Below are 22780 nucleotides of genomic sequence, written 5' to 3' on the forward strand. Positions count from 1 at the left end.
CATTGCTCAGTCTTAAGAATGTTTTTGAAGCGAGAAATAGACAATGCAGTAAAATTGATTCTACGCTTCCTGTTGTTTTCCGAGGAGACTGTGTTGCGCTGGATGGGATATGGCATACATTTATGGAATACTTTTCATTACCGTAGGAAATACTTTGCTTTGTTTTTGGGTCAGTTTATTAATGTATTTATTAAGTAGCCATGTAGGCCTAATAAGCAGGATTATTGACAGCTCCGCTCGGCCTCAGGGTTTAATAATCCTGTCAGGGTTTATTTCTCAACAATGACCGCCGCCCTGTCAATCATCCCTTGCATAGCACTTTCCCAAAGCGCTGTTATATTCTCATTCATACACCGACAGCATAGGAAACCATGCAAGGCACCAACCTGCTCATCACGAGCCGTTAGGGGTTCAGTGTCTTGCTCAAGGACACTTTGACACGCAGCCAGGAGGAGTTTGGGGATCGATCCAGTTCCCAGATTGCTGCTACATGTCACCACTTCAGCCCTAGATTTACAATGAATAGTGTGTTTCTTTCTCACTAGTTTTGAAACATAATGACCCCAGAAGTGTATTAAAGTGAAACACAGCACCCCTTTAATTCTTTGTCGCAGTGGTTTACGAGATTAGCTCTGAACAGAAAGACAAACAGACACGCATACACACACACACACACACACACACACACACACACACACACACACACACACACACACACACACACACACACACGTGCGCGCACACCCAGGCTCGCATGGAACGCAGGCGTGCACACACGTCACACTCACAATGATTTTCCACATTTAAGCTATACGATGTGGAAACTGTCTCCGCAGCAAGCCTAGCAGTTCAGAGTTGTTGGAAAACACAGGGTAATGAAAACCCTAATACCCAGGCCCCTGCAGCTGTTGACAGACTGCTATGATATATGGGCCCTTCCTGTATGGCTGCAGATTACTGCAGATGATGAGGCTACTGTTTTAGCACTCTCACAGAGTCACAGGTGACACATGGCTGCCGCCGTCCCATTTCTCAATAGCTGTTGTCACAGAGGTGAATTCTCTCCTCTCGGGCCAAATAACACCAAGTTAACCCCAGACAAATACCGGGTGTCCATGTATTATGTGTAGCTGTAAGTGCTGAGAGCATTCAGAATACATCCAAGTATACATTTAAGTTTGTATATTGTTGGGGCGCCTGGTGGCCTACTGGTCTAAGCGCATACCATATAGGCATTGATGCCTAACGGCGTCGCCGGTTCGATTCCCGATCCGGATGACCTTTGCCGCATGTCTCTCCCCATCTCTCCCCCCATTTCCTGTCAGTCTACTGTACTATCCAATAAAGTCATAAAAGCCCAAAAACAAATCTTTAGAAAAAAAAAGCTTTGTATATTGTTGGCAGAAACTTCTTATCTCCATATTCTAACCTTTTGTAACCCTAAACCCTGATCATCCTGTGATACAAAAGTATCAAAAGTAGCAGATCTGCAAGCTCAAAACGCAGAGCAACACATTTCGAGCTTGTAGATCTGCTACTTTTGCTGCTATCTGAAAAGCAACAGTTTTGGACATATGAGGTTTCCATCCGACAGAGACGATTTTAGGTGCGTATGTACAGTACCTTTATGCTTAAAGTAATACTTAGTAAAAATGGTGCACACTGCACGCTAATGTTGCTGAGGTGCTAACCAAGGTGCAGAAGACTTAAAAGAAAGAAAGAGGCCAGTAACAGGAAGACTGGGCACTAAGGAACAGTGGGCACATCAATGTTAAATTGACATTTCTTTCCCCAAAATGTACTATATTGTGAAATTCTGAAATATATCTATTTTTCTAGAGTATGTAGGCTACATGTTTCTTAACTTTTGTAGGTGAACTATTGTCTGTTGTATCTGTAGTATGTTGTTGTGTATGATGTGTATGTGTGTGATGGACCCCAGGACGAATAGCCATGCTTAGGCAAGTGCTAATGGAGATCCATAAAAAAATAAAGTAAAGTAAGACTATGGAAACCACACCACAGCTCAGAGAACTACAGCTATGGAAACTACTTTACCCATCACACCTTAGAAAACTACAACTGGAAACCACATTACCCATCACATCTCAGAGAACAGCTATGGAAACCACATTACCCAGAATACCCACCACACCTCAGCAGACAGAACAGTAGATTGGCCACTGCTGTTCTTTGGTGTGTCAGTGCGTCGATGTGGCCTCCGTATTGGCACCGACGCATTGTGAGCTTGTAGATCTGCTATTTTCACATTATTTACCAAGAAGTCCCCCCTCCCCATCTAAATTTCAATACAGCAATGCATTGCTATTAGAAAGAGAAAATATACGTACTTTGTAATTTGTACTTTTGAATACTTATTACTTTTAAAATTATTTGTATTTCTAAAAGCAAGTTCACTCCAGTATTCAAGTACAAATGTGACTGAGCAACCTTCCATTGTAGTGGAGTAATAGTTGACCAGTACAGTTTGACTCAGGGTTTATGGTGGAGCAACTTTGTGCACCACACAGTGCCAACTTCTATTGTTAGTTGTTGGTAAATAGAGTTGTGTGTCTCTGCTAATAAACACATACACTCTTCGACCCCCCCCTCCCCCTCTCCCCCACCCAGTGTCATGCCACAGGACTGTCCCATCATCCAGTGGTGTAAAGTTACTAAGTACAATTACTCAAGTACTGTGCTTAAGTACAATTATGAGGTATTTGTACTTTACTTAAGTATTTCCACTACTTTTACTCCACTACATCTCGGATCCAAATATTGTACTTTTACTCCACTACATCTACCGGTATTTGAAAACTTTAGTTACTAGTTACTAGTACATTTTGATTATTATTACAAAACATACATTAACCACTTCAGCTTTCTATACATTTTGGTCATTTGAAAATAGACGATCTACAAGCTCACAATGCGTCGCATCAGCGGCATCGCGCTGCATTGTGAGCTTGTAGATGTGCTATTTTCAAAAGATCTGTATAGATGTGAAATCTTAAATTGTGTGTAATGAGTACTTTTACTTTTGGTACTTTAAGTACATTGTGATGCCAATACTTTTGTACTTTTACTTAAGTACATTTTGAATTCCAGACTTTTACTTGTAACAGAGTATTTCTATATTGCACAGTATTGATACTTTTAATTGAGTAAAACATTACAGTACTTTTTCCACCACTGCTATCACCATCATCATCATCATCATCATCAGGACATCATTGCATAACATATGCTCATACTGTATGTTATCCAGTAGATTATAGAATCTGGCAGTCTGTCAAACACGGTGACATCCTCCCACCAGACCAGGATTTATAAATAAAACCCTGGGGCTTGCATGATAATAGTGTGTAAGAGACTGTCTTTAATACATGATAATACACACTGTATAAGAGACTGTCTTTAATACATGATAATACACACTGTATAAGAGACTGTCTTTAATACATGATAATACACACTGTATAAGAGACTGTCTTTAATACATGATAACTAGCCCTTACCCGTTCAAAGATATGAGCTCCGAAATGATGTGCAGTGTGTGGATTATGGGATGTGCACTGTGCACACAGTATATGAGGGATGGAAAGTAACTTTAACTGGTGCTTGCATGCTAATATGTAGGAGCATCAATGTAAGAAATACCCGTTCCATTTAACGGCTACAGAGATACTGTGTACCGATCTGCATGATTTTGGACAACATCTGTAACAGGGCCAGAACCACCCCCCCCCCCCCCCCGCCCGCCTGCCCGCCTGCACACACACACACTCCTCCCCCCCCCCCCCCCCCGTGTGTGTGTGTGTGTGTGTGTGTGGGTTTGTGTGTGATTGTGCATGGCCTGAACAACAGCGCCCCTCCCTTAACATGTGTGGTCACAAAAGGTACTGTAGGCTAAATAGATATAGATACACCATAAAAATGCAATTATACAGCATACGATTTGTGAAAGTGACAAACGGGCTTCACAGTTATGTCAGGTGTGTTCATATGCTGATGGTGATGCGATTTCAGATCAATTGCTCCAGCCACTGAGGAGAAACGCGGTTTCAGACAGACAGACACTCAGACAGACAGACAGACATTCGGAAAATTATATGTTAGATAGCCCTTACCCGTTCAAAGATATGAGCTCCGAAATGATGTGCAGTGTGTGGATTATGGGATGTGCACTGTGCACACAGTATATGAGGGATGGAAAGTAACTTTAACTGGTGCTTGCATGCTAATATGTAGGAGCATCAATGTAAGAAATACCCGTTCCATTTAACGGCTACAGAGATACTGTGTAGCGATCTGCATGATTTTGGACAACATCTGTAACAGGGCCAGACCCCCCCCCCCCCCCCCCCCCCCCCCGCCCGCCCGCCCGCCTGCCCGCCTGCACACACACACACTCCCCCCCCCCCCCCCGTGTGTGTGTGTGTGTGTGTGTGTGTGTGTGTGTGTGGGTTTGTGTGTGATTGTGCATGGCCTGAACAACAGCGCCCCTCCCTTAACATGTGTGGTCACAAAAGGTACTGTAGGCTAAATAGATATAGATACACCATAAAAATGCAATTATACAGCATACGATAAAAATGCAATTATACAGCATACGATTTGTGAAAGTGACAAACGGGCTTCACAGTTATGTCAGGTGTGTTCATATGCTGATGGTGATGCGATTTCAGATCAATTGCTCCAGCCACTGAGGAGAAACGCGGTTTCAGACAGACAGACACTCAGACAGACAGACAGACAGACAGACAGACAGACAGACATTCGGAAAATTATATGTTAGATACACACTGTATAAGAGACTGTCTTTAATACATGATAATACACACTGTATAAGAGACTGTCTTTAATACATGATAATACACACTGTATAAGAGACTGTCTTTAATACATGATAATACACACTGTATAAGAGACTGTCTTTAATACATGATAATACACACTGTATAAGAGACTGTCTTTAATACATGATAATACACACTGTATAAGAGACTGTCTTTAATACATGATAATACACACTGTATAAGAGACTGTCTTTAATACAAGATAATACACACTGTATAAGAGATTGTCTTTAATACATGATAATGTGTGTGTGTGTGTGTGTGTGTGTGTGTGTGTGTGTGTGTGTGTGTGTGTGTGTGTGTGTGTGTGTGTGTGTGTGTGTGTGTGTGTGTGTGTGCGCGCGCGCGCGCGTGCGTGCGTGCGGGAGTGGGGGGTGTTTAGGAATTCAAATTGAATATCGTAAAATAATCGTAAAATAATGCCCCATTTAAAATGTCGTCCCATGACAGAATGCAAGAAATGGGTTCTAAAAGGTAAAATGGGGAAACCCGGGAGCTGTCCTGTCAAGTGGCCAGTTCTCAGGTTACCCAATAAACAATAAGTTCTAGAAGGTGACGGGTCAAGCAGCTACATGTAGATTCCAGTTGTCCACTTGGAGTGTTCAACATTGCTGGTTTATTTTTAAAGGACACCCTGTGCCAGTGTCAACTCGCATTCATCACACAACACTCTGGCTGCACAGTATTGTCGAGTGGCCCAGTTGTGTGTTTGTGTGCAGAACAACAAAACTTTCGGCACCCTAGAGGTCGTGCTGCTCCAAGTTTCATGGCAATCCATTCCATTAGAATTTTAAATATCTTTAAAAAAAAAATCTAATGGGTGGCACTAGAGAAAAGTCAATGGGTTTAGAATCACTCCATCCCCTCTGCAACAACAAGGAACTGAAGGCAAATGTTATGTTGCTGCATTGCTTATTTTCTCACCTCAAATGTTTTCAGATACATATCTTAGTGTACTGTTTAGTATTAAAAATAAATTGTTGGTAAAGCTTTAGGGTAGCAATGTGCTGTGTCATCATATTATTGGTTGAAATTGGTTAGATCTGCTGATATAATCATGCATTATGTTTTTGTATGACAGGGACATAATTACGATTGATCTTATAAGGGGCCTTTGATATAAAAATATACAAAAGTTGAATTATATATTTTTTGCCATATTTGTTCATTGTGTTACGGTTGTGACCATGGATATGCTCTAAAAGTTGTGAAAAATCATTTTTCATCTCAGCTGGTCTATAACAGTTCAGGCTTTGATTTATCCCACCATACATAATGACACATAGGACTCATGCTGCTCAACATCTCTGAACAAACATTTAGACATTATTATTAGATATATAAATACTCTAAGCCAAGTGCTAACGATGTTGTTGGTGACATGATGGGATACAGCTCAGTGTTTATCTAGGCACTGTGATGCATTGTGAGCTTGTAGATCTGCTATTTTTTAATGTGTTTATGAAGGTTACGAATCGGGACACGTCGGGGGCAAAACTGCAGTTACTGATGTTGTGAATAAAGTAATTGCAATTGCAGTTTGGTCCTCAGAGTTACTACAGGGGGTCCTTCAAATATTTGTGTGATATAAACTTTTTTCTCCTTTTTTATATTAACCACTTGACCCCTAACGTCCTTATTCTGAGAACTTTAGCGGTTTGGTGTAGAGGGGAGATAGAGCACACTAAGTACAGAGTGAAAGGTTTATTATTGACAGTTCAAGTGGTTATATATCTGATAACACAAATTGACATGAATCCAAAATACCCTGATGATTGTGTTGTCAAACGATGAAACTATATCTGGGGGTCCCTGCTTCATCTCTCTCTCAGCTAAGGGGTCCTTGGCCTGAAAACGTTGAAGACCCCTGACCTACTGTATAAACATCAACCAAATTAGGCAGACATGCCAAAGAATGGCCGGTGATAGTTTGAAACTACTGTATGTGCCCGATTTGTTTTTTCTCCCAAAGTTCCAAAAGTTGTTCTATCCGGGGTACGCCGGATGTGCTGTCCTCCTCGGGGGCAGAGGTCATCCCTGGCATGTCCTCCAGCCCACAGTAAAAGCTCCTAGGGTGGATTTAGACGTTATGGTGATGTCAAACCATCGTTGGAATCTTGGCCAGGGACGTTTGACTGCGGACATAAAAAAAAGGGAGGGGGAAGGGGTCCATAGACAAGTAGAGAGATAAGATAGTGGGGAGGTGTGTAAGAGTACAGTGCCTCTAACATACAGACAACACGGATATACTGAGAGAGAGAGAGAGAGAGATAGCGACAGAGGGAGGAAGAGAGAGAGGGAGAGGGTGGAGCTGTTATTTAGTAGATGGACTGAAGCCAGACAAAACAGAACACCCGCCTGACACCTTGGAGGGCTTCAAGCTAAGCAGAGCTAATGAACGACAGAGAGCTGTGGCGAGGCTGTTGATCTCCAGGCTCCCACCACCACCCTGACGCAGTCATGAGCAAGCCGGTCACTTTGGCCAACTGCATCGCCAAGATGTATGAGGGCGGGAAACTGGACAACGGAACCCCCGCCGGGGCAGCGAAGAAGAGCGCCCAGAGCGGCCCCTCTGGCACGGGCATCCTGACCACGCTGGGACGCATGGAGATCAAACTGGTGCAGCTGGAGGGCAAGGTGGAGCAGATGGCCTCCGGGCAGGCCGAGGTGCTCCGCAGGCTGGACGCGATGTGCCAGGGTATGGCCTCTCTGCAGACCGACGGAAGCCACGTCCGGAAGAGTCAAGAGAGGGAGAGAGAGCTCCCGATCAGGGACGAAGCGGCCCAGTCCCAGGAGCCGTCTTGGGTCTCGGAGGTCAGAGCCATGTGTGGGGAGACCGTGGCTCTGATGAAGGGCCTTCAGCAGGAAGGGACGAGGCAGAGAGAGAAGCTGGAAGGGCTGGAGGGCTCTGTGTCCGTCCTGGGCAACGTGCTGGACTATGTGGGCCAAGTGTTCCATAGCTCCAAGGTGGTGGAGTTTATCCTGAACGGCGTGGGGCCCTGGAGGAGCAGCAGCGCTCCTCAGGAACAGGTCAGTCAACTGCAAACCTTCCCTAAAGCCTGTTTCTCTGTGTCTTGTCCTGCAGTGAAACTGAACTTAAAGGAGTAGTTCGCCCCCAAAATGACTTTTTTTCTATTGATTACTCATGCCATGGAGACTAGAGTTCAATAATATTTTTTGGTTTTTGTCACATTCCTAAGACAAAAATTTGATTCGAGTAAATTTACCCCCATTGATTCCGGATGGGGGTAAATTTATTGTTATCACAATTTTGTCTTAGGAATGCGACAAAAAACTAAAAATATTATTGAACTCTAGTCTCCATGGCATGAAAAAAAATCATTTTGGGGGTGAACTACTCCTTTAAGTTCACGGCACGCTAAGGTTTCTTGTCATGGCTCCATATTGCACAGTTAAGCCTGTCACAACTGTGATCGCTTGATCGCAATTATTATATTAATTGCATAATAGTTTCCATTCATCACGTGTAAAAACAGCTGGATGAAGCTAACAAAAGTCATTAATTGAAATTCCATGTCCACTCTTTTTAACCACTTTCAACCTGGTGTCCCTATTCTGGACATTGTATAAAATGGTCCAACATTTTCCAAAATAGCTAAAATAGCCGCTTATACATTTTATTTAACTAAAAAGCCTAAAAACAAAACTTTCATGTACATGTTCCACAAACACAATAATTGTCACAATTATTTGTATTCCAATGAATTATCAACTAAATGTCATGATGATTGCACACGTTGTTCTATGAGATGCTTCATGCAGCATGCTGCTAGTGGAGGTCCCATGTTTGTTCTCAGTAAGAATGTTATGTACTTCCTTCCACTGGAAGGAACAGCTTGTACTACATTATTTCTATAGAACAAAAAGATATTCTCTGTGGCTGGCTTGGACATCGGCACAAATATACTGTCATGTTTATGACTTTTTTCAATAAAACTAACCTAAAGTACTTCTTGCTTTTGGTGTTATTGGAGGAGGGGCTACAGTGCCATTATTTGGTGTATTATGGTGTACATAATTAGATTTAACACATAATAGGCTACAGAGCAACTTCAAAGTCGCTGTTAATTTGACAGCTGTCATAATACAGTACCATGGCATGGGTTACAGGCAGTGTTGAATTAGTCTTGTCCCGCGTGCCCCCGCCGCCACATATCTTTTCTGAGCAGGGGTCACGCTTCTCACGCAAACGGACATCGCAAGTTCACTCCTCACCAACGCTTTAGTGTCACAACAGGGTGTTTTAACAAAGAAACAAGCCTGTATGCATATCAATAGACCTGTGTAGTAGGTGTTGAGCGACGTGCACGTGACGTCTCTAGATAAGCGACCCCCCATACATTGAATCACCAATGCACCACTGCTTACAGGAAGATATTTACTGCTACAGTAGATGTTATCATTCCTTAAACTAGTATTTAACTACAAAGACACAATTAATTGTTCTACATTAGTGCAAATGTCCTTTGATAGTGTGTGTGTGTGTGTGTGTGTGTGTGTGTGTGTGTGTGTGTGTGTGTGTGTGTGTGTGTGTGTGTGTGTGTGTGTGTGTGTGTGTGTGTGTGTGGGGGGGGGGTTGCCTGTGGGTTTGTGGGTGTATCACAAAAAAGAAAAAATCTGCAGGTTTCCTAATTTAATTGCTTCTAACACCATACATGGTCGATATGACACAGACCGCCACTCCTGAACAAGTGTGATTTGAAGGTGCTCTCATGTTAAGCAACAATCATTTGAATTCCATCCAGCTGACCTGGGTTACTATGTGCCTGTTTAGCCAGCTGCCTGGAAACAATGGGTGGTGTTTGCCAACAGAAGCACAGTTGCAACAGTAGACACAGTACAATGTTGATTTTTGAAGTATTGTTGATTTCTTCGCTACCAGTAAGACTCCCTAATCGGGAGATAAGTGAACGTCAGGTCGCATGTATACAAATTGGCCTGTAAGTGGCCTTAAAAGGACACTGCTCCTACAGATTTTGCCCTAAAATCACGCAAATCGGTACACAGTATTTTTAAAGTCATGTCATCAACATGGATCTGTCCCATTTCCCATATTCCCTCTTGATTGGCTACGATTGCCTTCTAAAGTTTGTGTATGTGACCTGACAGTCGCTTATCTCCCGATTAGGGAGTCTTACTGAGTTTATGCACATTTTGTCCCCGACTTTGAACTGAATTGTTTTAGCAGAGTAATCTGATTTCATCCCAATCAGATGCCTGTCCATTAGGGTTGTAACCATACAGTTTAATAGAGATTCGATACATATCGCGATACATGGTTGGTGATACGATACATGGACGATATTGGTTAATTCATGGCGATACGATACGATTCGATTCAATTATTTAAAATCGATATTGTAACTATTTAGCAAAGAAATTAAATCTGTGTGAAAAGTGAGGATAGTGCAGTTTTTAAGGGAAACATGTATTATTATGGATATAAATAAGTAAACACAGTGATTATCTGGCAAATACATGGACATTGTATTTGAACACATATGGACAAACCTGCACCTTGACATGAACACAGAGATTACACACATTTATCAATAGACCAGTGTATATGGAAAGGAAAAGTAATTAAACCCCTCGTTTTCATTTGTTCTTCTTAAAAATGCTAAATACAATGCACAAGTAGGTACAGTATTATCGATACAATCGATTATTTGCAAATTCAATGCCGATTCGATTCGATACAAAGTCAAATGATACAATTCGATTTTGGCTGTTTTCATTTCGATATAGTTCGATCCCTCTTAATTAAAAACTATATTTCGATGCAGTTACTAGGCCTATATCGTTACACCCCTACTGTCCATCTATGTGTATAATTTACATAAGCATTTTATTGTATGCAAACGTTAATTTATTAACCACTTTCAAAGTGGCGTCCCAATTTTGGAAAGTCATAATAGGCCAACATTTTCAAACATTTTCTCTCTTGGGCCCTAAACAAATTGTTGATCTACAGGATCTCAACGGCATTGAGAGCCACAGGGCTCAAGTGGTAACCTATTTTTTGCCACCCCCATTTCTTTTTTAAATATATATATTAGAACATGTCAATATTCTGTTGCTGTTGGGCAGAAACCTCTTATCTCCATATTCTAACTTTCTATTTCATAAATGAATGTCTTACTTGATCACACTACAGCGACACACAAAAGCATCAAAAGTAGCAGCTCGAAAAGCTGCTGCTGAATTAATGCATTTTTTAGCTTGTAGATCTGCTACTTTTACAATTTATTTTAATTTATATCCTGAAAAGTAACAGTTTTGGTTTTCGCCTGCCAGCATAATTTATAAACAGCGGTGGAAAAAGTACTCAAATGTTTTACTTAGGCTAAGTAAAAGTATCAATACTGTAATGTAGAAATATTCTGTTACAAGTAAAAGTCTGTCATTAAAAATGTACTTGAGTAAGAGTACAAAAGTATTGGTATCAAAATGTAATAAAAGTACCAAAAGTAGAAAGTAACTCCTATGCAGAATATCCCATTTCACACGTTTTCAAGTGTATAAAATGTAAGAAGTTCTATTGAAAATGACACATTGTGAGCTTATAGATCTGCTATTTTTAAATGGCTGAAATGTATATAGGGCTGAAGTGGTATAATGTATGTTTTGTAATAATAATCAAAATAACTAGAAACTAAAGTTTTCAAATCAATGTAGTGGAGTAAAAGTACAATGTTTGGATCCGAGTATAAGTACAAATATTGGAAATTGGTACAGTACAAAAGTACAGTACTTGAGTAAATTTACTTAGTAAAGTATTTACACCACTGTTTATAAAGCTCTTTAAAAACAACTAGCAGTGACCAAATGCTGTACAGAAATAGCCTTAATATCACAACATAGAAAGAACAGAGCTCAACACATAGAATGGTACAAACAACAGTACGCAACACCAGTCCTGTACACATGGAAATGTTTATTACCACATATTACCACAACAACACCAACATAATAACACTCAACAAAGACCAGGGTTTACCAAACGTTTCCATGCCAAGAACCTGCAAATAACCATAGCATCTGGCTGTGGCACGGCGGCACCCCTATAGCTAAATGGCTTAAAGGGAAACTACTGTAGGTAACTTTAACCCTTTTTGTGCCTATCCCGAACAAGTTCGGGATTTTTTCAATCCAATACAATGTTTTTTTTGCTATTTTACTTACCCTGGCTGAGCTGCTTGTAGAGATGTGGGTGGTCCTGGCTCGTCCTACGCTTTCCAATGAGTGATTGCGACCGTCAGGGAGCAGTTTACTATGAAAACCTCCACCGGCCGTCCGTCCGTCCGTCCGTCGGTCACACGTCACACGTCATCAGTCATCTCCGCATCAGTATGACATCACACCACATGTGTACACAAACCTTTGTGTACGTTGCTGTGGCAACAGTCTGTTGTTGCTGGTCTGTTAGTGTACGTTAGCAACCACCTTAGCAACCATGGTTTTACCCTAGCAACCAACTGTTTACCCTAGCAACCAACTGTTTACCATAGCAACCATGTTTTTTTTACCCTAGCAACCAACTGTTTACCATAGCAACCAGATACGCAGAGCAGGGATCTCCATATATGGGCATAAACAGGTGACATCACACTGATGTCAGATACTCAGAGCAGGGATTTCTCCATAATATATGGGCATAAAAGGGATTCTGTTAGGGATCTCCATATATGGGCATAAAAGGGATTCTGTTAGGGATCTCCATATATGGGCATACAAGGGATTCTGTTAGGGATCTCCATATATGGGCATAAAAGGGATTCTGTTAGGGATCTCCATATGGGCATAAAAGGGATTCTGTTAGGGATCTCCATATATGGGCATAAAAGGGATTCTGTTAGGGATCTCCATATATGGGCATAAAAGGGATTCTGTTAGGGATCTCCATATATGGGCATAAAAGGGATTCTGTTAGCTGTTAGTGATCTCCATATATGGGCATAAAAGGGATGCTGTTAGGGATCTCCATATATGGGCATAAAAGGGATTCTGTTAGGGATCTCCATATATGGGCATGAAAGGGATTCTGTTAGGGATCTCCATATATGGGCATAAAAGGGATTGTATCCCAGATGATGCCCTGTTAGGAGATCCACACTAACAGAATCCATATATGGTCCTACCGACAGCTGCTATAAGCCAACCCTGGCGATAAGGTCTGAGTCGAAGAAATGCTTCTTTCCTGGCAAGAATTGCCCCTTTATACTGTAGGGCTCGTTTGTGTATTGTATGACACTAGAGGTTCGCGGCCCTTCGGGCCGCTCACATCTAGAGTCTACCCCCGCTTCTTTACTGTAGTGTACTGTACTGTACTGTACCTTACTGTGCTGTACTGTACCTTACTGTACTGTACCTTATTGTATTGTACTGTGCTGTACTGTGCTGTACCTTACTGCACTGTACTGTACTGTACCTTACTGTACCTTACTGTGCTGTACCTTACTGCACTGTATTGTACTGTACCTTACTGTATTGTAGTGTACTGTATCTTACTGTGCTGTATTGTACTGTACCTTACTGTATCTACTGTACTGTTCTGTACTGTACCTTACTGTGCTGTAGTGTACTGTACCTTACTGTACTGTATTGTGCTGTACCTTACTGTACTGTAGTGTACTGTATCTTCTGTACTGTACTGTATGGTAGTGTACTGTACTTTATGGTACTGTTCTGTGCCTTACTGTAGTGAACTGTAAAAGTATTATGTAAATTCCAGATATTATTATTATTATGACTATTGTTAGTTTTTAATTATTGTTAGTGATGCAACTGATATGGAGATTCCGAGATTCCAATCTTTATCTTTATCTATGTATCCATCTTAGGGCTGTCAAATGATTAAAATTTTTAATCAGATTAATCACAGCTTAAAAATTAATTAATCATGATTAATCACGAATCGAACTATGTCCAAAATATGCCATTTCTGTCTGTATATTGTTGTGGAAATGTATAGATAAAGGTGGAATAAGGCGGATACATTTATACAGTATGTACTGTATGTATTTATGAATGTATGATAAGCGACCGTCAGGTCGCAGCGTGATTTTAGGTCCAAAAATGTGTTAAAAAATCGACCTGATGGTGGCGCTATATGGGACAGATCCATGTCGATGAGATAAGTGTAGACATACTGTGTAGCGATTTGTGTGATTTTAGGGCAAAAACTGTAGGAGCAGTATTCAAAAATGTGTTTTAAAAAAATTGGCGGGGGTCCCTGGAGCTGCGGGGGTCCCTGGAAGGGTGGAGGTTGTGGATTGGCAGACAAGGATTGTGTGTGGAAAATTTCACATGGATAGGGGCAAAAAAGTGTGATGTGACGTGACAGACAGACAGACTGACGGACAGACAGGCGGTGGAGGTTTTCATAGTAACTGCGACCTGACGGTCGCAATTATAATCATTAGTATTGTTTATTTTAATTATTATTATTAAGGAACTCTAGAAATCTCAGTTGGAACTGTTACCCCAGTGACCCGATGCTGGATAAGCGGTTGAAGATGGATGGATGGATGGATGGATTATTTTAGAGTAAGCTACTTTATTTACCATTATTGTGTAGCAATAAAACACAGGCTTATAGTTTAATAAAGAGCCTAAATGCAACAATAGTATAGGCTTGTCATTCATGATGGAAAATACATTTTGGGGAGAAGTGGAACTTAAAGTCATTTTAGCATGAGGGGGAGATCATGATTACTTGATATCTGGGCTAATGCATTCAGTTGACACACGCAGCACAAGCCAGACTGTGCCGTTGCCTATGTCAAATGAGGGTCAACGAGCTCGTTAACCTAACGTTACACAGCCTAGGATAGTGTTGAAGAGAAGACAAATGATCACGCATCGCATTGCATTTCTCTGGATCTAATGCAAGCGGTTGGAGCCTAAAAACGTGGATTTCAATGTGTTGCTGTTGTCCTCTCCAATTGAACATCCAAAGGTAGTAGATCCCTATTTGAGATGTATTGATGATCAGTTATTAATCCAGTGGCAGCGAATGGTTTCCAAGCTGTTTAAACAACTTCTTTTCAGGCAGCTTTAGTTTAGCCTCTCTCTGTCGAGAGGTACGTCCCCCCTCTGCTGTCTGCTCAGAGTGACTGAGTGTGTGAGGAGGGGGGAAGGGGGAGGGGGGAGCAGGATGCGTTGCAGGGCAGGCTGTGTTCTCGGCTGCAGTGAAGGAGCCGGTTAGCGAATCGGCATAGAGGTGGGCGGTATTTTTCCTTACGTTCTACCTACCGTTGAGTTGAAGTTGAGTTGGAGTGGATGCAGAGTAGGCGTGAACGGGTTTGGTTGTGGGATGCGGCTTTTGCTCAGTTGTATAATAAAGATCACACCACATCATCGGCTGAGGACTGTGTGATGTCATCATATCTCCATATATGGAGACATAAGTTGCTCATGCCCAAATATGGGCTGGTGAGGTCAGACTTAGTGTGATGCGTAGGTTATCTCCATATATGGAGATTCAACTTCAATGAGTAACCATGGCAAACTGTCAACTGCCCGTATGTCTTGATAATTGGTAAAACAAACTTTTGGCCTATTTGTGGAGATAAGTGACCAACGGTCGCTTATCTCCCGATTAGGGAGTCTTACTGGTTCTAGATGGTCCGACGATTTATTCCATTGAAAATGGTTTAGAATAAAGTTTAGAGCCCCCCCAAAAAAACTCAATCTATACTGTCGGCGGCGCGACGTATTCCGGGGTGCCTATCCCGGTCTAGTCCGGGATATTTAATAAAATTAATTAATTAATCGGAGGCCTCAACGAAGCCCCGGTCTAATTTTCCATCCATGCCCCGGGCCGCGATTCTGTTTACATCGGCCCGTAATTGGGCAACGCCGCCGCCCCGCGCCGCCGACACCAATACAAACTCACATCTTTAGAGACCTTTTTCTCTGAACTGTGTTCCCAGGGCAGCGACAAAGTTTTTTTGCGGCTAAAATAGCTTCAGATCGGGCTTCTAAAAAATAAAGAAGCTAATAGCTAACTGTTAGCTAACTTCCTCCGGTCTTCCTTTATAACAGTGAATGCAGTGAAATCCCAAGCCACTGCTGCCTGTGTAGACGGAAGTTAGAGCGAAGGTCTATGCAGAAATGTCTGGCACCTTGTGGCCCCTGGCATTAAATCAGTTAAGACATTTCTTTATATAAATGTTTATACATGTTTTAGCAGTCATTTCCCTTCATCAGTCACTATATTATTGTGCTGGCCTGCTGGGGTGTTTCCTTGCAGAAAGACACATCCCCCTGGTTGTATTTTGCTTCTGTTCCACTGTTTATGATGACATTCATCCCTTGGAGGGACGTTTTTTGTCAGGGAGAGCTGGCCAGAGCTCTTAATTGCTACCTTTGAACTTCAAAGGGATTGTGCACTGAGGTAATTGATTGGGCCATAAAGGTGTCAAGTGCTCGTTAGTGATCTCTCTTATTAATGAAAGCATCAGAGACAACTACCTGTTTGATGCCTGTCATAGAGGGGAGGGGAGGGAGGAATATTTCACTAATACATTAATGCCCATATATGGAGATCTTTGATGTGAACAATATTAAGCCCATATTGGAATGCCCATATATGGACCTCCCAATGAAGCCGTTCGACATATGGCTCAAGACTGTGGGAGGAGTAGCGCTTGCAAAATAAAGTTTATCTGGAAAGATGGATGGAAGAAGAAAGCCGGACAAGTACTATAGTCTGGTTTACTCTTAGGGCATAATTACATTTGCTTATTAAACAACGTTTAAGCTTCCATTTTTGTTAGCTTAGCTTAGCATAAACGGCAATCAATATCTGTAATATGTTCCACTCTAGCCTACTGTTTATAAAGGAAATCATGTTTTCTAGTGTGTACAGTAATGGTGTCTTTTAGCTTTAATGGGAGATGTGGAACCTAATAGCCACGGGAACTAGGGGTGCTAGATGGGCAGATTTGTAAAGCCTCAACGTAATTTCCTTGGACAGTAGACCTACTTCCATTCAAATGCCATAGTTTTGTACTTTTTCTGTTTTGTATGTGTCTGAGATAACTTTACTCTAATAGACCCCCAGGTGTGGTTATAATGTGCAAATGTGTCTTCCCTGTGTCTTTTTGGTTACTTCCTGAAAGCTGAAAGCCTCAAAAAGCCCAACTGAAATACACCGATATAATGACATCGGGGGGAATCACGGCACAATGTCTTTAAATTAGGCATTTGAAAGATGCAATTATCCTAGAGTTTCCCCTCCTTGCATCATGTGCAGTTTATTGTGGGAATAATGACAATGCGATCAGGTACAAAGACTGAAAGTGTCATGGCTGAAAAGTGAGATTCAGAATAGTTTCAGAGGAATTTAGAGCATGAGTGAGGTCCCTACGATGGAGCCCATATCTTCCTTACCAGCCTGTTTAGGTATTGTTAGTAAACCAGACTTTTTTTTTTTTTTTTTCATGGCAGACCCCTGAACAGTGTTTGTGCATAGTTTGGTGTTAATTTGAGCAATGGCACACCTGTGCACCTTGGGCCCTGTGTCTGTTGTTGCTTTCTAAAATACCTAGGACTCTGCAGCATTTATTTTGGAGTCGAATTCTGAGAGTCGTTGTTGTAACTAACAGACCACAGACGGACCAGCAGTGTTGCCAAAAAGACTAAAATTATTGCTAAACTGTGTGGCTTTAAAATAAAGTATGTTACACGCTCACCAAACAACATAACACGATGTGTACTGAGAGCTGACTGGATGTGAATTATATTGTTTTCTCCTTAGAAAAGAGATCCGCCAGAAGGTCCGAGTGTGAGTTCCCATGTCACGCTGTGTCAGGACACACAGGTGGGGGACCAGAGGTTAAAACTTGTAAAAGGTAAGAGACAAGATAATTACAGACTGCTAAAAAAAAAAAATAATAATAAATTAAAACCTATAAGAACCAGTGAAAAACTGCTTAAAGCACCTGTTCATTTTAGGTGAGAAATAGGCCTAGCAGGTGCTTAATTTCGATGAACCAATTTAGACCTCTTATACCAAATGAACTCCCTACTTGACTATTCTACAGCATCACACTAAAGCATTGTAGTAGCAGATCCACTTTCGCGGCGTGTTTCAAGCTCATAGATCTGCTACTTTTGCTATTTTTTATTTGAATCCTGAAAAGTTTTGGACATAATCCTCCCGGCAGAGAAGATATTATTATTTTTCAGAAAACATTTTAGGAATCGGCGTCAGGTCTAAATAGGTTCATTTGAAATGTATTTAATACTTTCCATAGAGTTTTTAAGTCAGTTTCTGTCAATCACTCTATCCCACACCCCCCTTTTTTCTGTTTTCAGCAGAAAAGTCGCCCAAGGCAGCATTTTCATAGAAGGCATCTATAGTGTGGACACACCCTAAGATAGTTACATGATTATAACACTTTATATTTTAAATGGGTGAAGCTATTGATAGCAATTTAAAAATGACAATGTGTATGCCGCTCTCTCCGTTATGTATGTTTAGTAGCTGCGTAGACAAGCAGTGAAAACGGAATAGTCACACACTTCTTCTCCATGCATGGTTCCTCCACAGACACCAAACAGACTCTTCAGGATGAGAAACCTACAGATCAAGAAACATCACCGTTACCAGCACATTCTGCACCAATACCCACATCACCAGCAACACCTGCACCACAAACAACATCTCCACCACCTACATCTCCAACATCTCCACCAGCAACATCTCCACCACCACCAACATCTGGGCCAACATCTCCACCAGCAACATCTGGGTCAACATCTCCACAAGCTCCAGCTCCAGCATCGCCAACATCTGCACCAACGCCAACGACGACATGTCTGCCGACTCCACCGCCTCCTCCTTCTGAACCGACTACCTCAGAATCTCTCCCGCCCCCAGCAGAGAGCTCTTCCAAGCGCCCCACAGCCCTCCCGCTGGCGCTGACCAGGGATGGCTCCGTCAAGGGCTCTCGCAAGCCCAAAGAGGTCACCCTGAAGAGCCGAGAGCCCAGCAAGGTCCAGGTATTTGCGCCGGAGCCTCTGCCTGCATCTGATGTTCAGAAAGGTGCATCTCAGAGCACAGTCCCTGTGCTGGAGAGGTAAGCCTGAGTAATACATTGTGCACCTAAGATAGCCTACCTACCGACAAGCTTACAAGGTGTCATGGATACAATGTGTAGTAGTGAGCTTGTAGATCTGCTATTTCAGACACACGACACTGTCATGTGACACAGCATAAATTAGGTGTACAGAGATGCAATCAGATTAGATTGAGATCAGGTTACAGTATTTTCCTTCCAGTAGCCTATATATCACATATTATCATGTTTGGATAATACACCGTTTTTGCACCGATCATTACTAACAACAAATATTACTGGGACCAATACAGAAAACTGTATTTCATAACCAGGAATTGTCATCATCAACATCGATTATTATGTACTATCCCTCCATCAATATGATGTGATGTGATCAACATGAGATGAGAGATCCTTGTGGAAGCCATGCTGTTAACTGTTTTTGAGCGGTGGTCACACCGTCTCCATAGCGTGGCCGTGTGTGTAGGTATGTATGTTTGTTTGTATGTATGTATGTATGTATGTATGTATGTATGTATGTGGGTGGGTCTGTATGTAGCCTCAAGCCTGTGGTGTAGTACCTTTTCTGACCACACATGTTAAGGGAGGGGCGCTGTTGTTCAGGCCAGGCCAGAACAGGCAAGGCACACTCACACTCACACACACGCACGCACGCACGCACGCACGCACGCACGCACGCACGCACGCACGCACGCACGCACACCCACACGCGCGCACAGACTCCACCGCTCAGTTCACACGGGTGTGATTTTTGTACTGTAGATCTGCTATTTTCGATTAGCCAACTAAAATCCAAATTAACTGACACTTTCCCGGTTTTGATGGGTTGTGTGTCTAACATGAAATAAAGCATCCGTATTTGATCTCTTCCATGGATCTTCCACTGGCACTATGCAGGTAGAGACCAGCAGTCTCACAAAGAGATTAGCTGGATAGTGACAGATGCTGCTGCTGACAATCAGTTGTCATCAGTTCAGCTTGTTTAATTCCTTCACCCTCGCAACATCTCAAATATATACGCCAGTGTGCTTTCAGTCAGCACTGATATGATATCAAGACAAATAGCCAATGTGGACATTGCTTTCTAAACTATTCAGTGACTGCTTGTCATCTTACTTTTACAAGCGTCAAACTATCATTGACATCCACATTGCAAAGCAAGGGCGCACGGGTGTTGCACGGTTAAAGTACCTGTCCACCCCTGCCAGAGTGTAGGGGTTTGAATCCACTGCAGTGCTTCCAGTTTAGCCGAGCAGATTATACGAACACAAAGTGGTTGTGTTTGGGGGGAGCGAAGCCAGGCTGGGAGGCTGAGCGTTGTCACTGCACGTACTCCTACGGGCTGGGGCGGCACCTCTCAGCTGGGAATGTTGAGCGGGAGGAGAAGTGGGGAGGTGCTACGTCCTCCCGGTGAGGGCTTCTCACTGAACAGTGGTGGCAGGATTAATTGGCTTAATAACTAAATTGGGGAGGGACAATGCATGAAAGTAATTCCCTGCTCAAAATGTATGATGATAATAAAACATGACCTCTTTTCATTCAAGAAACCTGAGAAGAAACCTCCAAAGATTTTTTTAAATATTGATTGATTGATTGATTGATTGATTGATTGATTCATTCATTCATTCATTCATTGATTGAATATTGTATTAGACAAAAATGGAGAACAGTACAAGTATAGTCAATACAATAAAAAAAATTCTGCAGTACACGTACAGTTAAACACCCTGCCTAAAAGGAGCATCCCAAATAAGTCCTTTTACAGTCTTGTTTACATTGGAACTTAACTAAGATACCAGCACTCACAGACATGTCCTTTAGGTATTTTGTTTTGTCAAAGATAAAACACATTTCCCTGACTCCTGAGTGAGTGCTGGTATTGATCTGTTTCTATCAGCTGTTCTAAGCAACAGTATACATCCGGTAAACATTACTTATTGACACGAGCTGTTCTGTGCCGAGTTGTGAGTTGTTTGCTTTTCTAATACGCCATTAACGACTGCTGCTGCTGCTGCTCTATTAGGAAACCAGAGGGAAAGTTTATGTCCAAACAACCACTGCGACCTGCCAGACTCCGTCTGTTTCAGAAACCTGACAAGAATGGGAAGAACTCATCCACCAGGTCAACAGTTTAGCCACAGCGCTCTTTCACCATGTGCTCTGTCTGTCTGTCTGTCTGTCTGTCTGTCTGTCTGTCTGTCTGTCTGTCTGTCTGTATCACTCATGTACACAAAAACACTCCCTCATTCATGCACCTCTGTAAAGTTCATTATGTTTCCTCAAGTTCATTATGTGAGCTTGCCACCTCAGCTCCACATTTGGCAACTCATCCAATCACACACTCATTTCAATCTCAGAACACTGCATTTTAACAACGTTTGCTGCTGATCATGCTGCTGCTGTTGCCCATCTCACCACTGCTGTCTTGCTCAAACATTGCTGCTCACCCTCCACCACCCCAGCAACACCAAATACCTGTCATTTTGGATCTGCTGTTTATGTATGGGGAGTCCCTATAGTAGGGAGATGTGCTTTCTCAGAGTACCTAAAAGCAGATCCAATTGCCAAACCATAATAAATATATTGCAAATTTTATGTTGAATACAAATATAGTATTCATTCATGAGTTGACCTGACTGAACTACTATGTCCTAGAACCCCAGAACCAGCCGTGGTGCAACAGGACGTCACAGAGGCCGTCACTAAGGAGAGAGAGGCCCCTGAACCAGAGGAGTTACCTGTGACAGTCGCCATCATCACAGAGGAACCCGCAGGAACGCTGGAGACTCTGCCTGCCCAGGACAAAGACACTGTTTTCATTGGCGTTGAGGACATCTCTAACCAGCAGACTGTACCTACAGAGACAACAAAAACTGATTCTGATCATAACTACAGTAGGCCTGCGGGCTCCGAGGACCTAGTGACAGAGAATAAGGAGCGTGTTTTGGCAAAAAAGCAGGACGTTGCTCCAAACACAACAGTGCCCGAGGACTCCAGGCAACAGCCATCTTTACTGGCAGATGGGGAGCCATTGAAGCCAGTAACACCAGTAACACCAGTAACACCAGCGCTTGTTTCTACAGCGAGGAAACAGAGTGTGGATCCAGCCTCAGATGCTGCGCTTCCTATCGTAGGTAAGGCTTTGATGCATTCATATGGAGGACTTTGGATTCTGAGCTAAAGGCCCGTCACAGTTACCGGTGTTACATACCGGTACTTATTTGAGCTATAATAATTGCAGTTATTTATGCTTAATTGTTATAGAATCGTTTCCATTATGTACAGAAAATAACAGAATGTCATACTGTAAATATCTACATGTCGGTTACGCTTTTTATCCACTTTCAACATTGTCTCTCTATTTTGGACATTTTGATTTTCAAAAATGTTGAAATATGTTTAGTAATTTTCAAAATATTTAAATAGAGGGTATACGCATGCATAAAGTGAATGGGGAATCGAGTGGCAAATCTAGTGGCAAAGTGAGTTTAACGTTGTTTAATAGAATCAGATAGGACTTTTCTGTTTGTATATTGTTTGATGTATATGGGCTGTCAAGGCCAGAAAGTAGTTTTTGCCACTCAGTATATCTATAGATATTGTTTTTGTTAAAATCTGTGTTAAATAGTTCTATATTCTGGTAGTACATCCATGCCTCTCTAGCGTTTTAGAACACAGAAAATGCATTTCAATCAGGAGAGAGAACTCACACATGATTAAGGATAAACTATTTAAATTGGAAGTGAGAAATGAGCATGACAAAACTGGAACTGGAACAGATACATGGGTACTCTCTGCTGATTG

The 22780-nt window shown here is 42.0% G+C and overlaps 1 protein-coding gene across 1 annotated transcript in view; it reads left to right on the plus strand.

Annotated features, from left to right (window-relative positions):
* Positions 1-7322: 7322 nt before the first annotated feature.
* The window catches only part of mylk3 (myosin light chain kinase 3), a gene marked incomplete at its 5' end in the record, with an annotated part of 33547 nt that continues 18089 nt past the window's right edge, over positions 7323-22780 (plus strand). The window contains 5 exons of the mRNA XM_080730136.1: positions 7323-7892; positions 17650-17726; positions 18535-18711; positions 18824-18973; positions 21632-22110. Coding sequence (XP_080586262.1) covers positions 7323-7892; positions 17650-17726; positions 18535-18711; positions 18824-18973; positions 21632-22110 — 1453 coding nt within the window. The remainder of the gene's footprint in view (positions 7893-17649; positions 17727-18534; positions 18712-18823; positions 18974-21631; positions 22111-22780) is intronic.

The sequence above is a fragment of the Nannobrachium achirus genome, assembly GCF_963921795.1.
Source record: "Nannobrachium achirus genome assembly, chromosome: 7".
NCBI lineage: Eukaryota > Metazoa > Chordata > Actinopteri > Myctophiformes > Myctophidae > Nannobrachium > Nannobrachium achirus.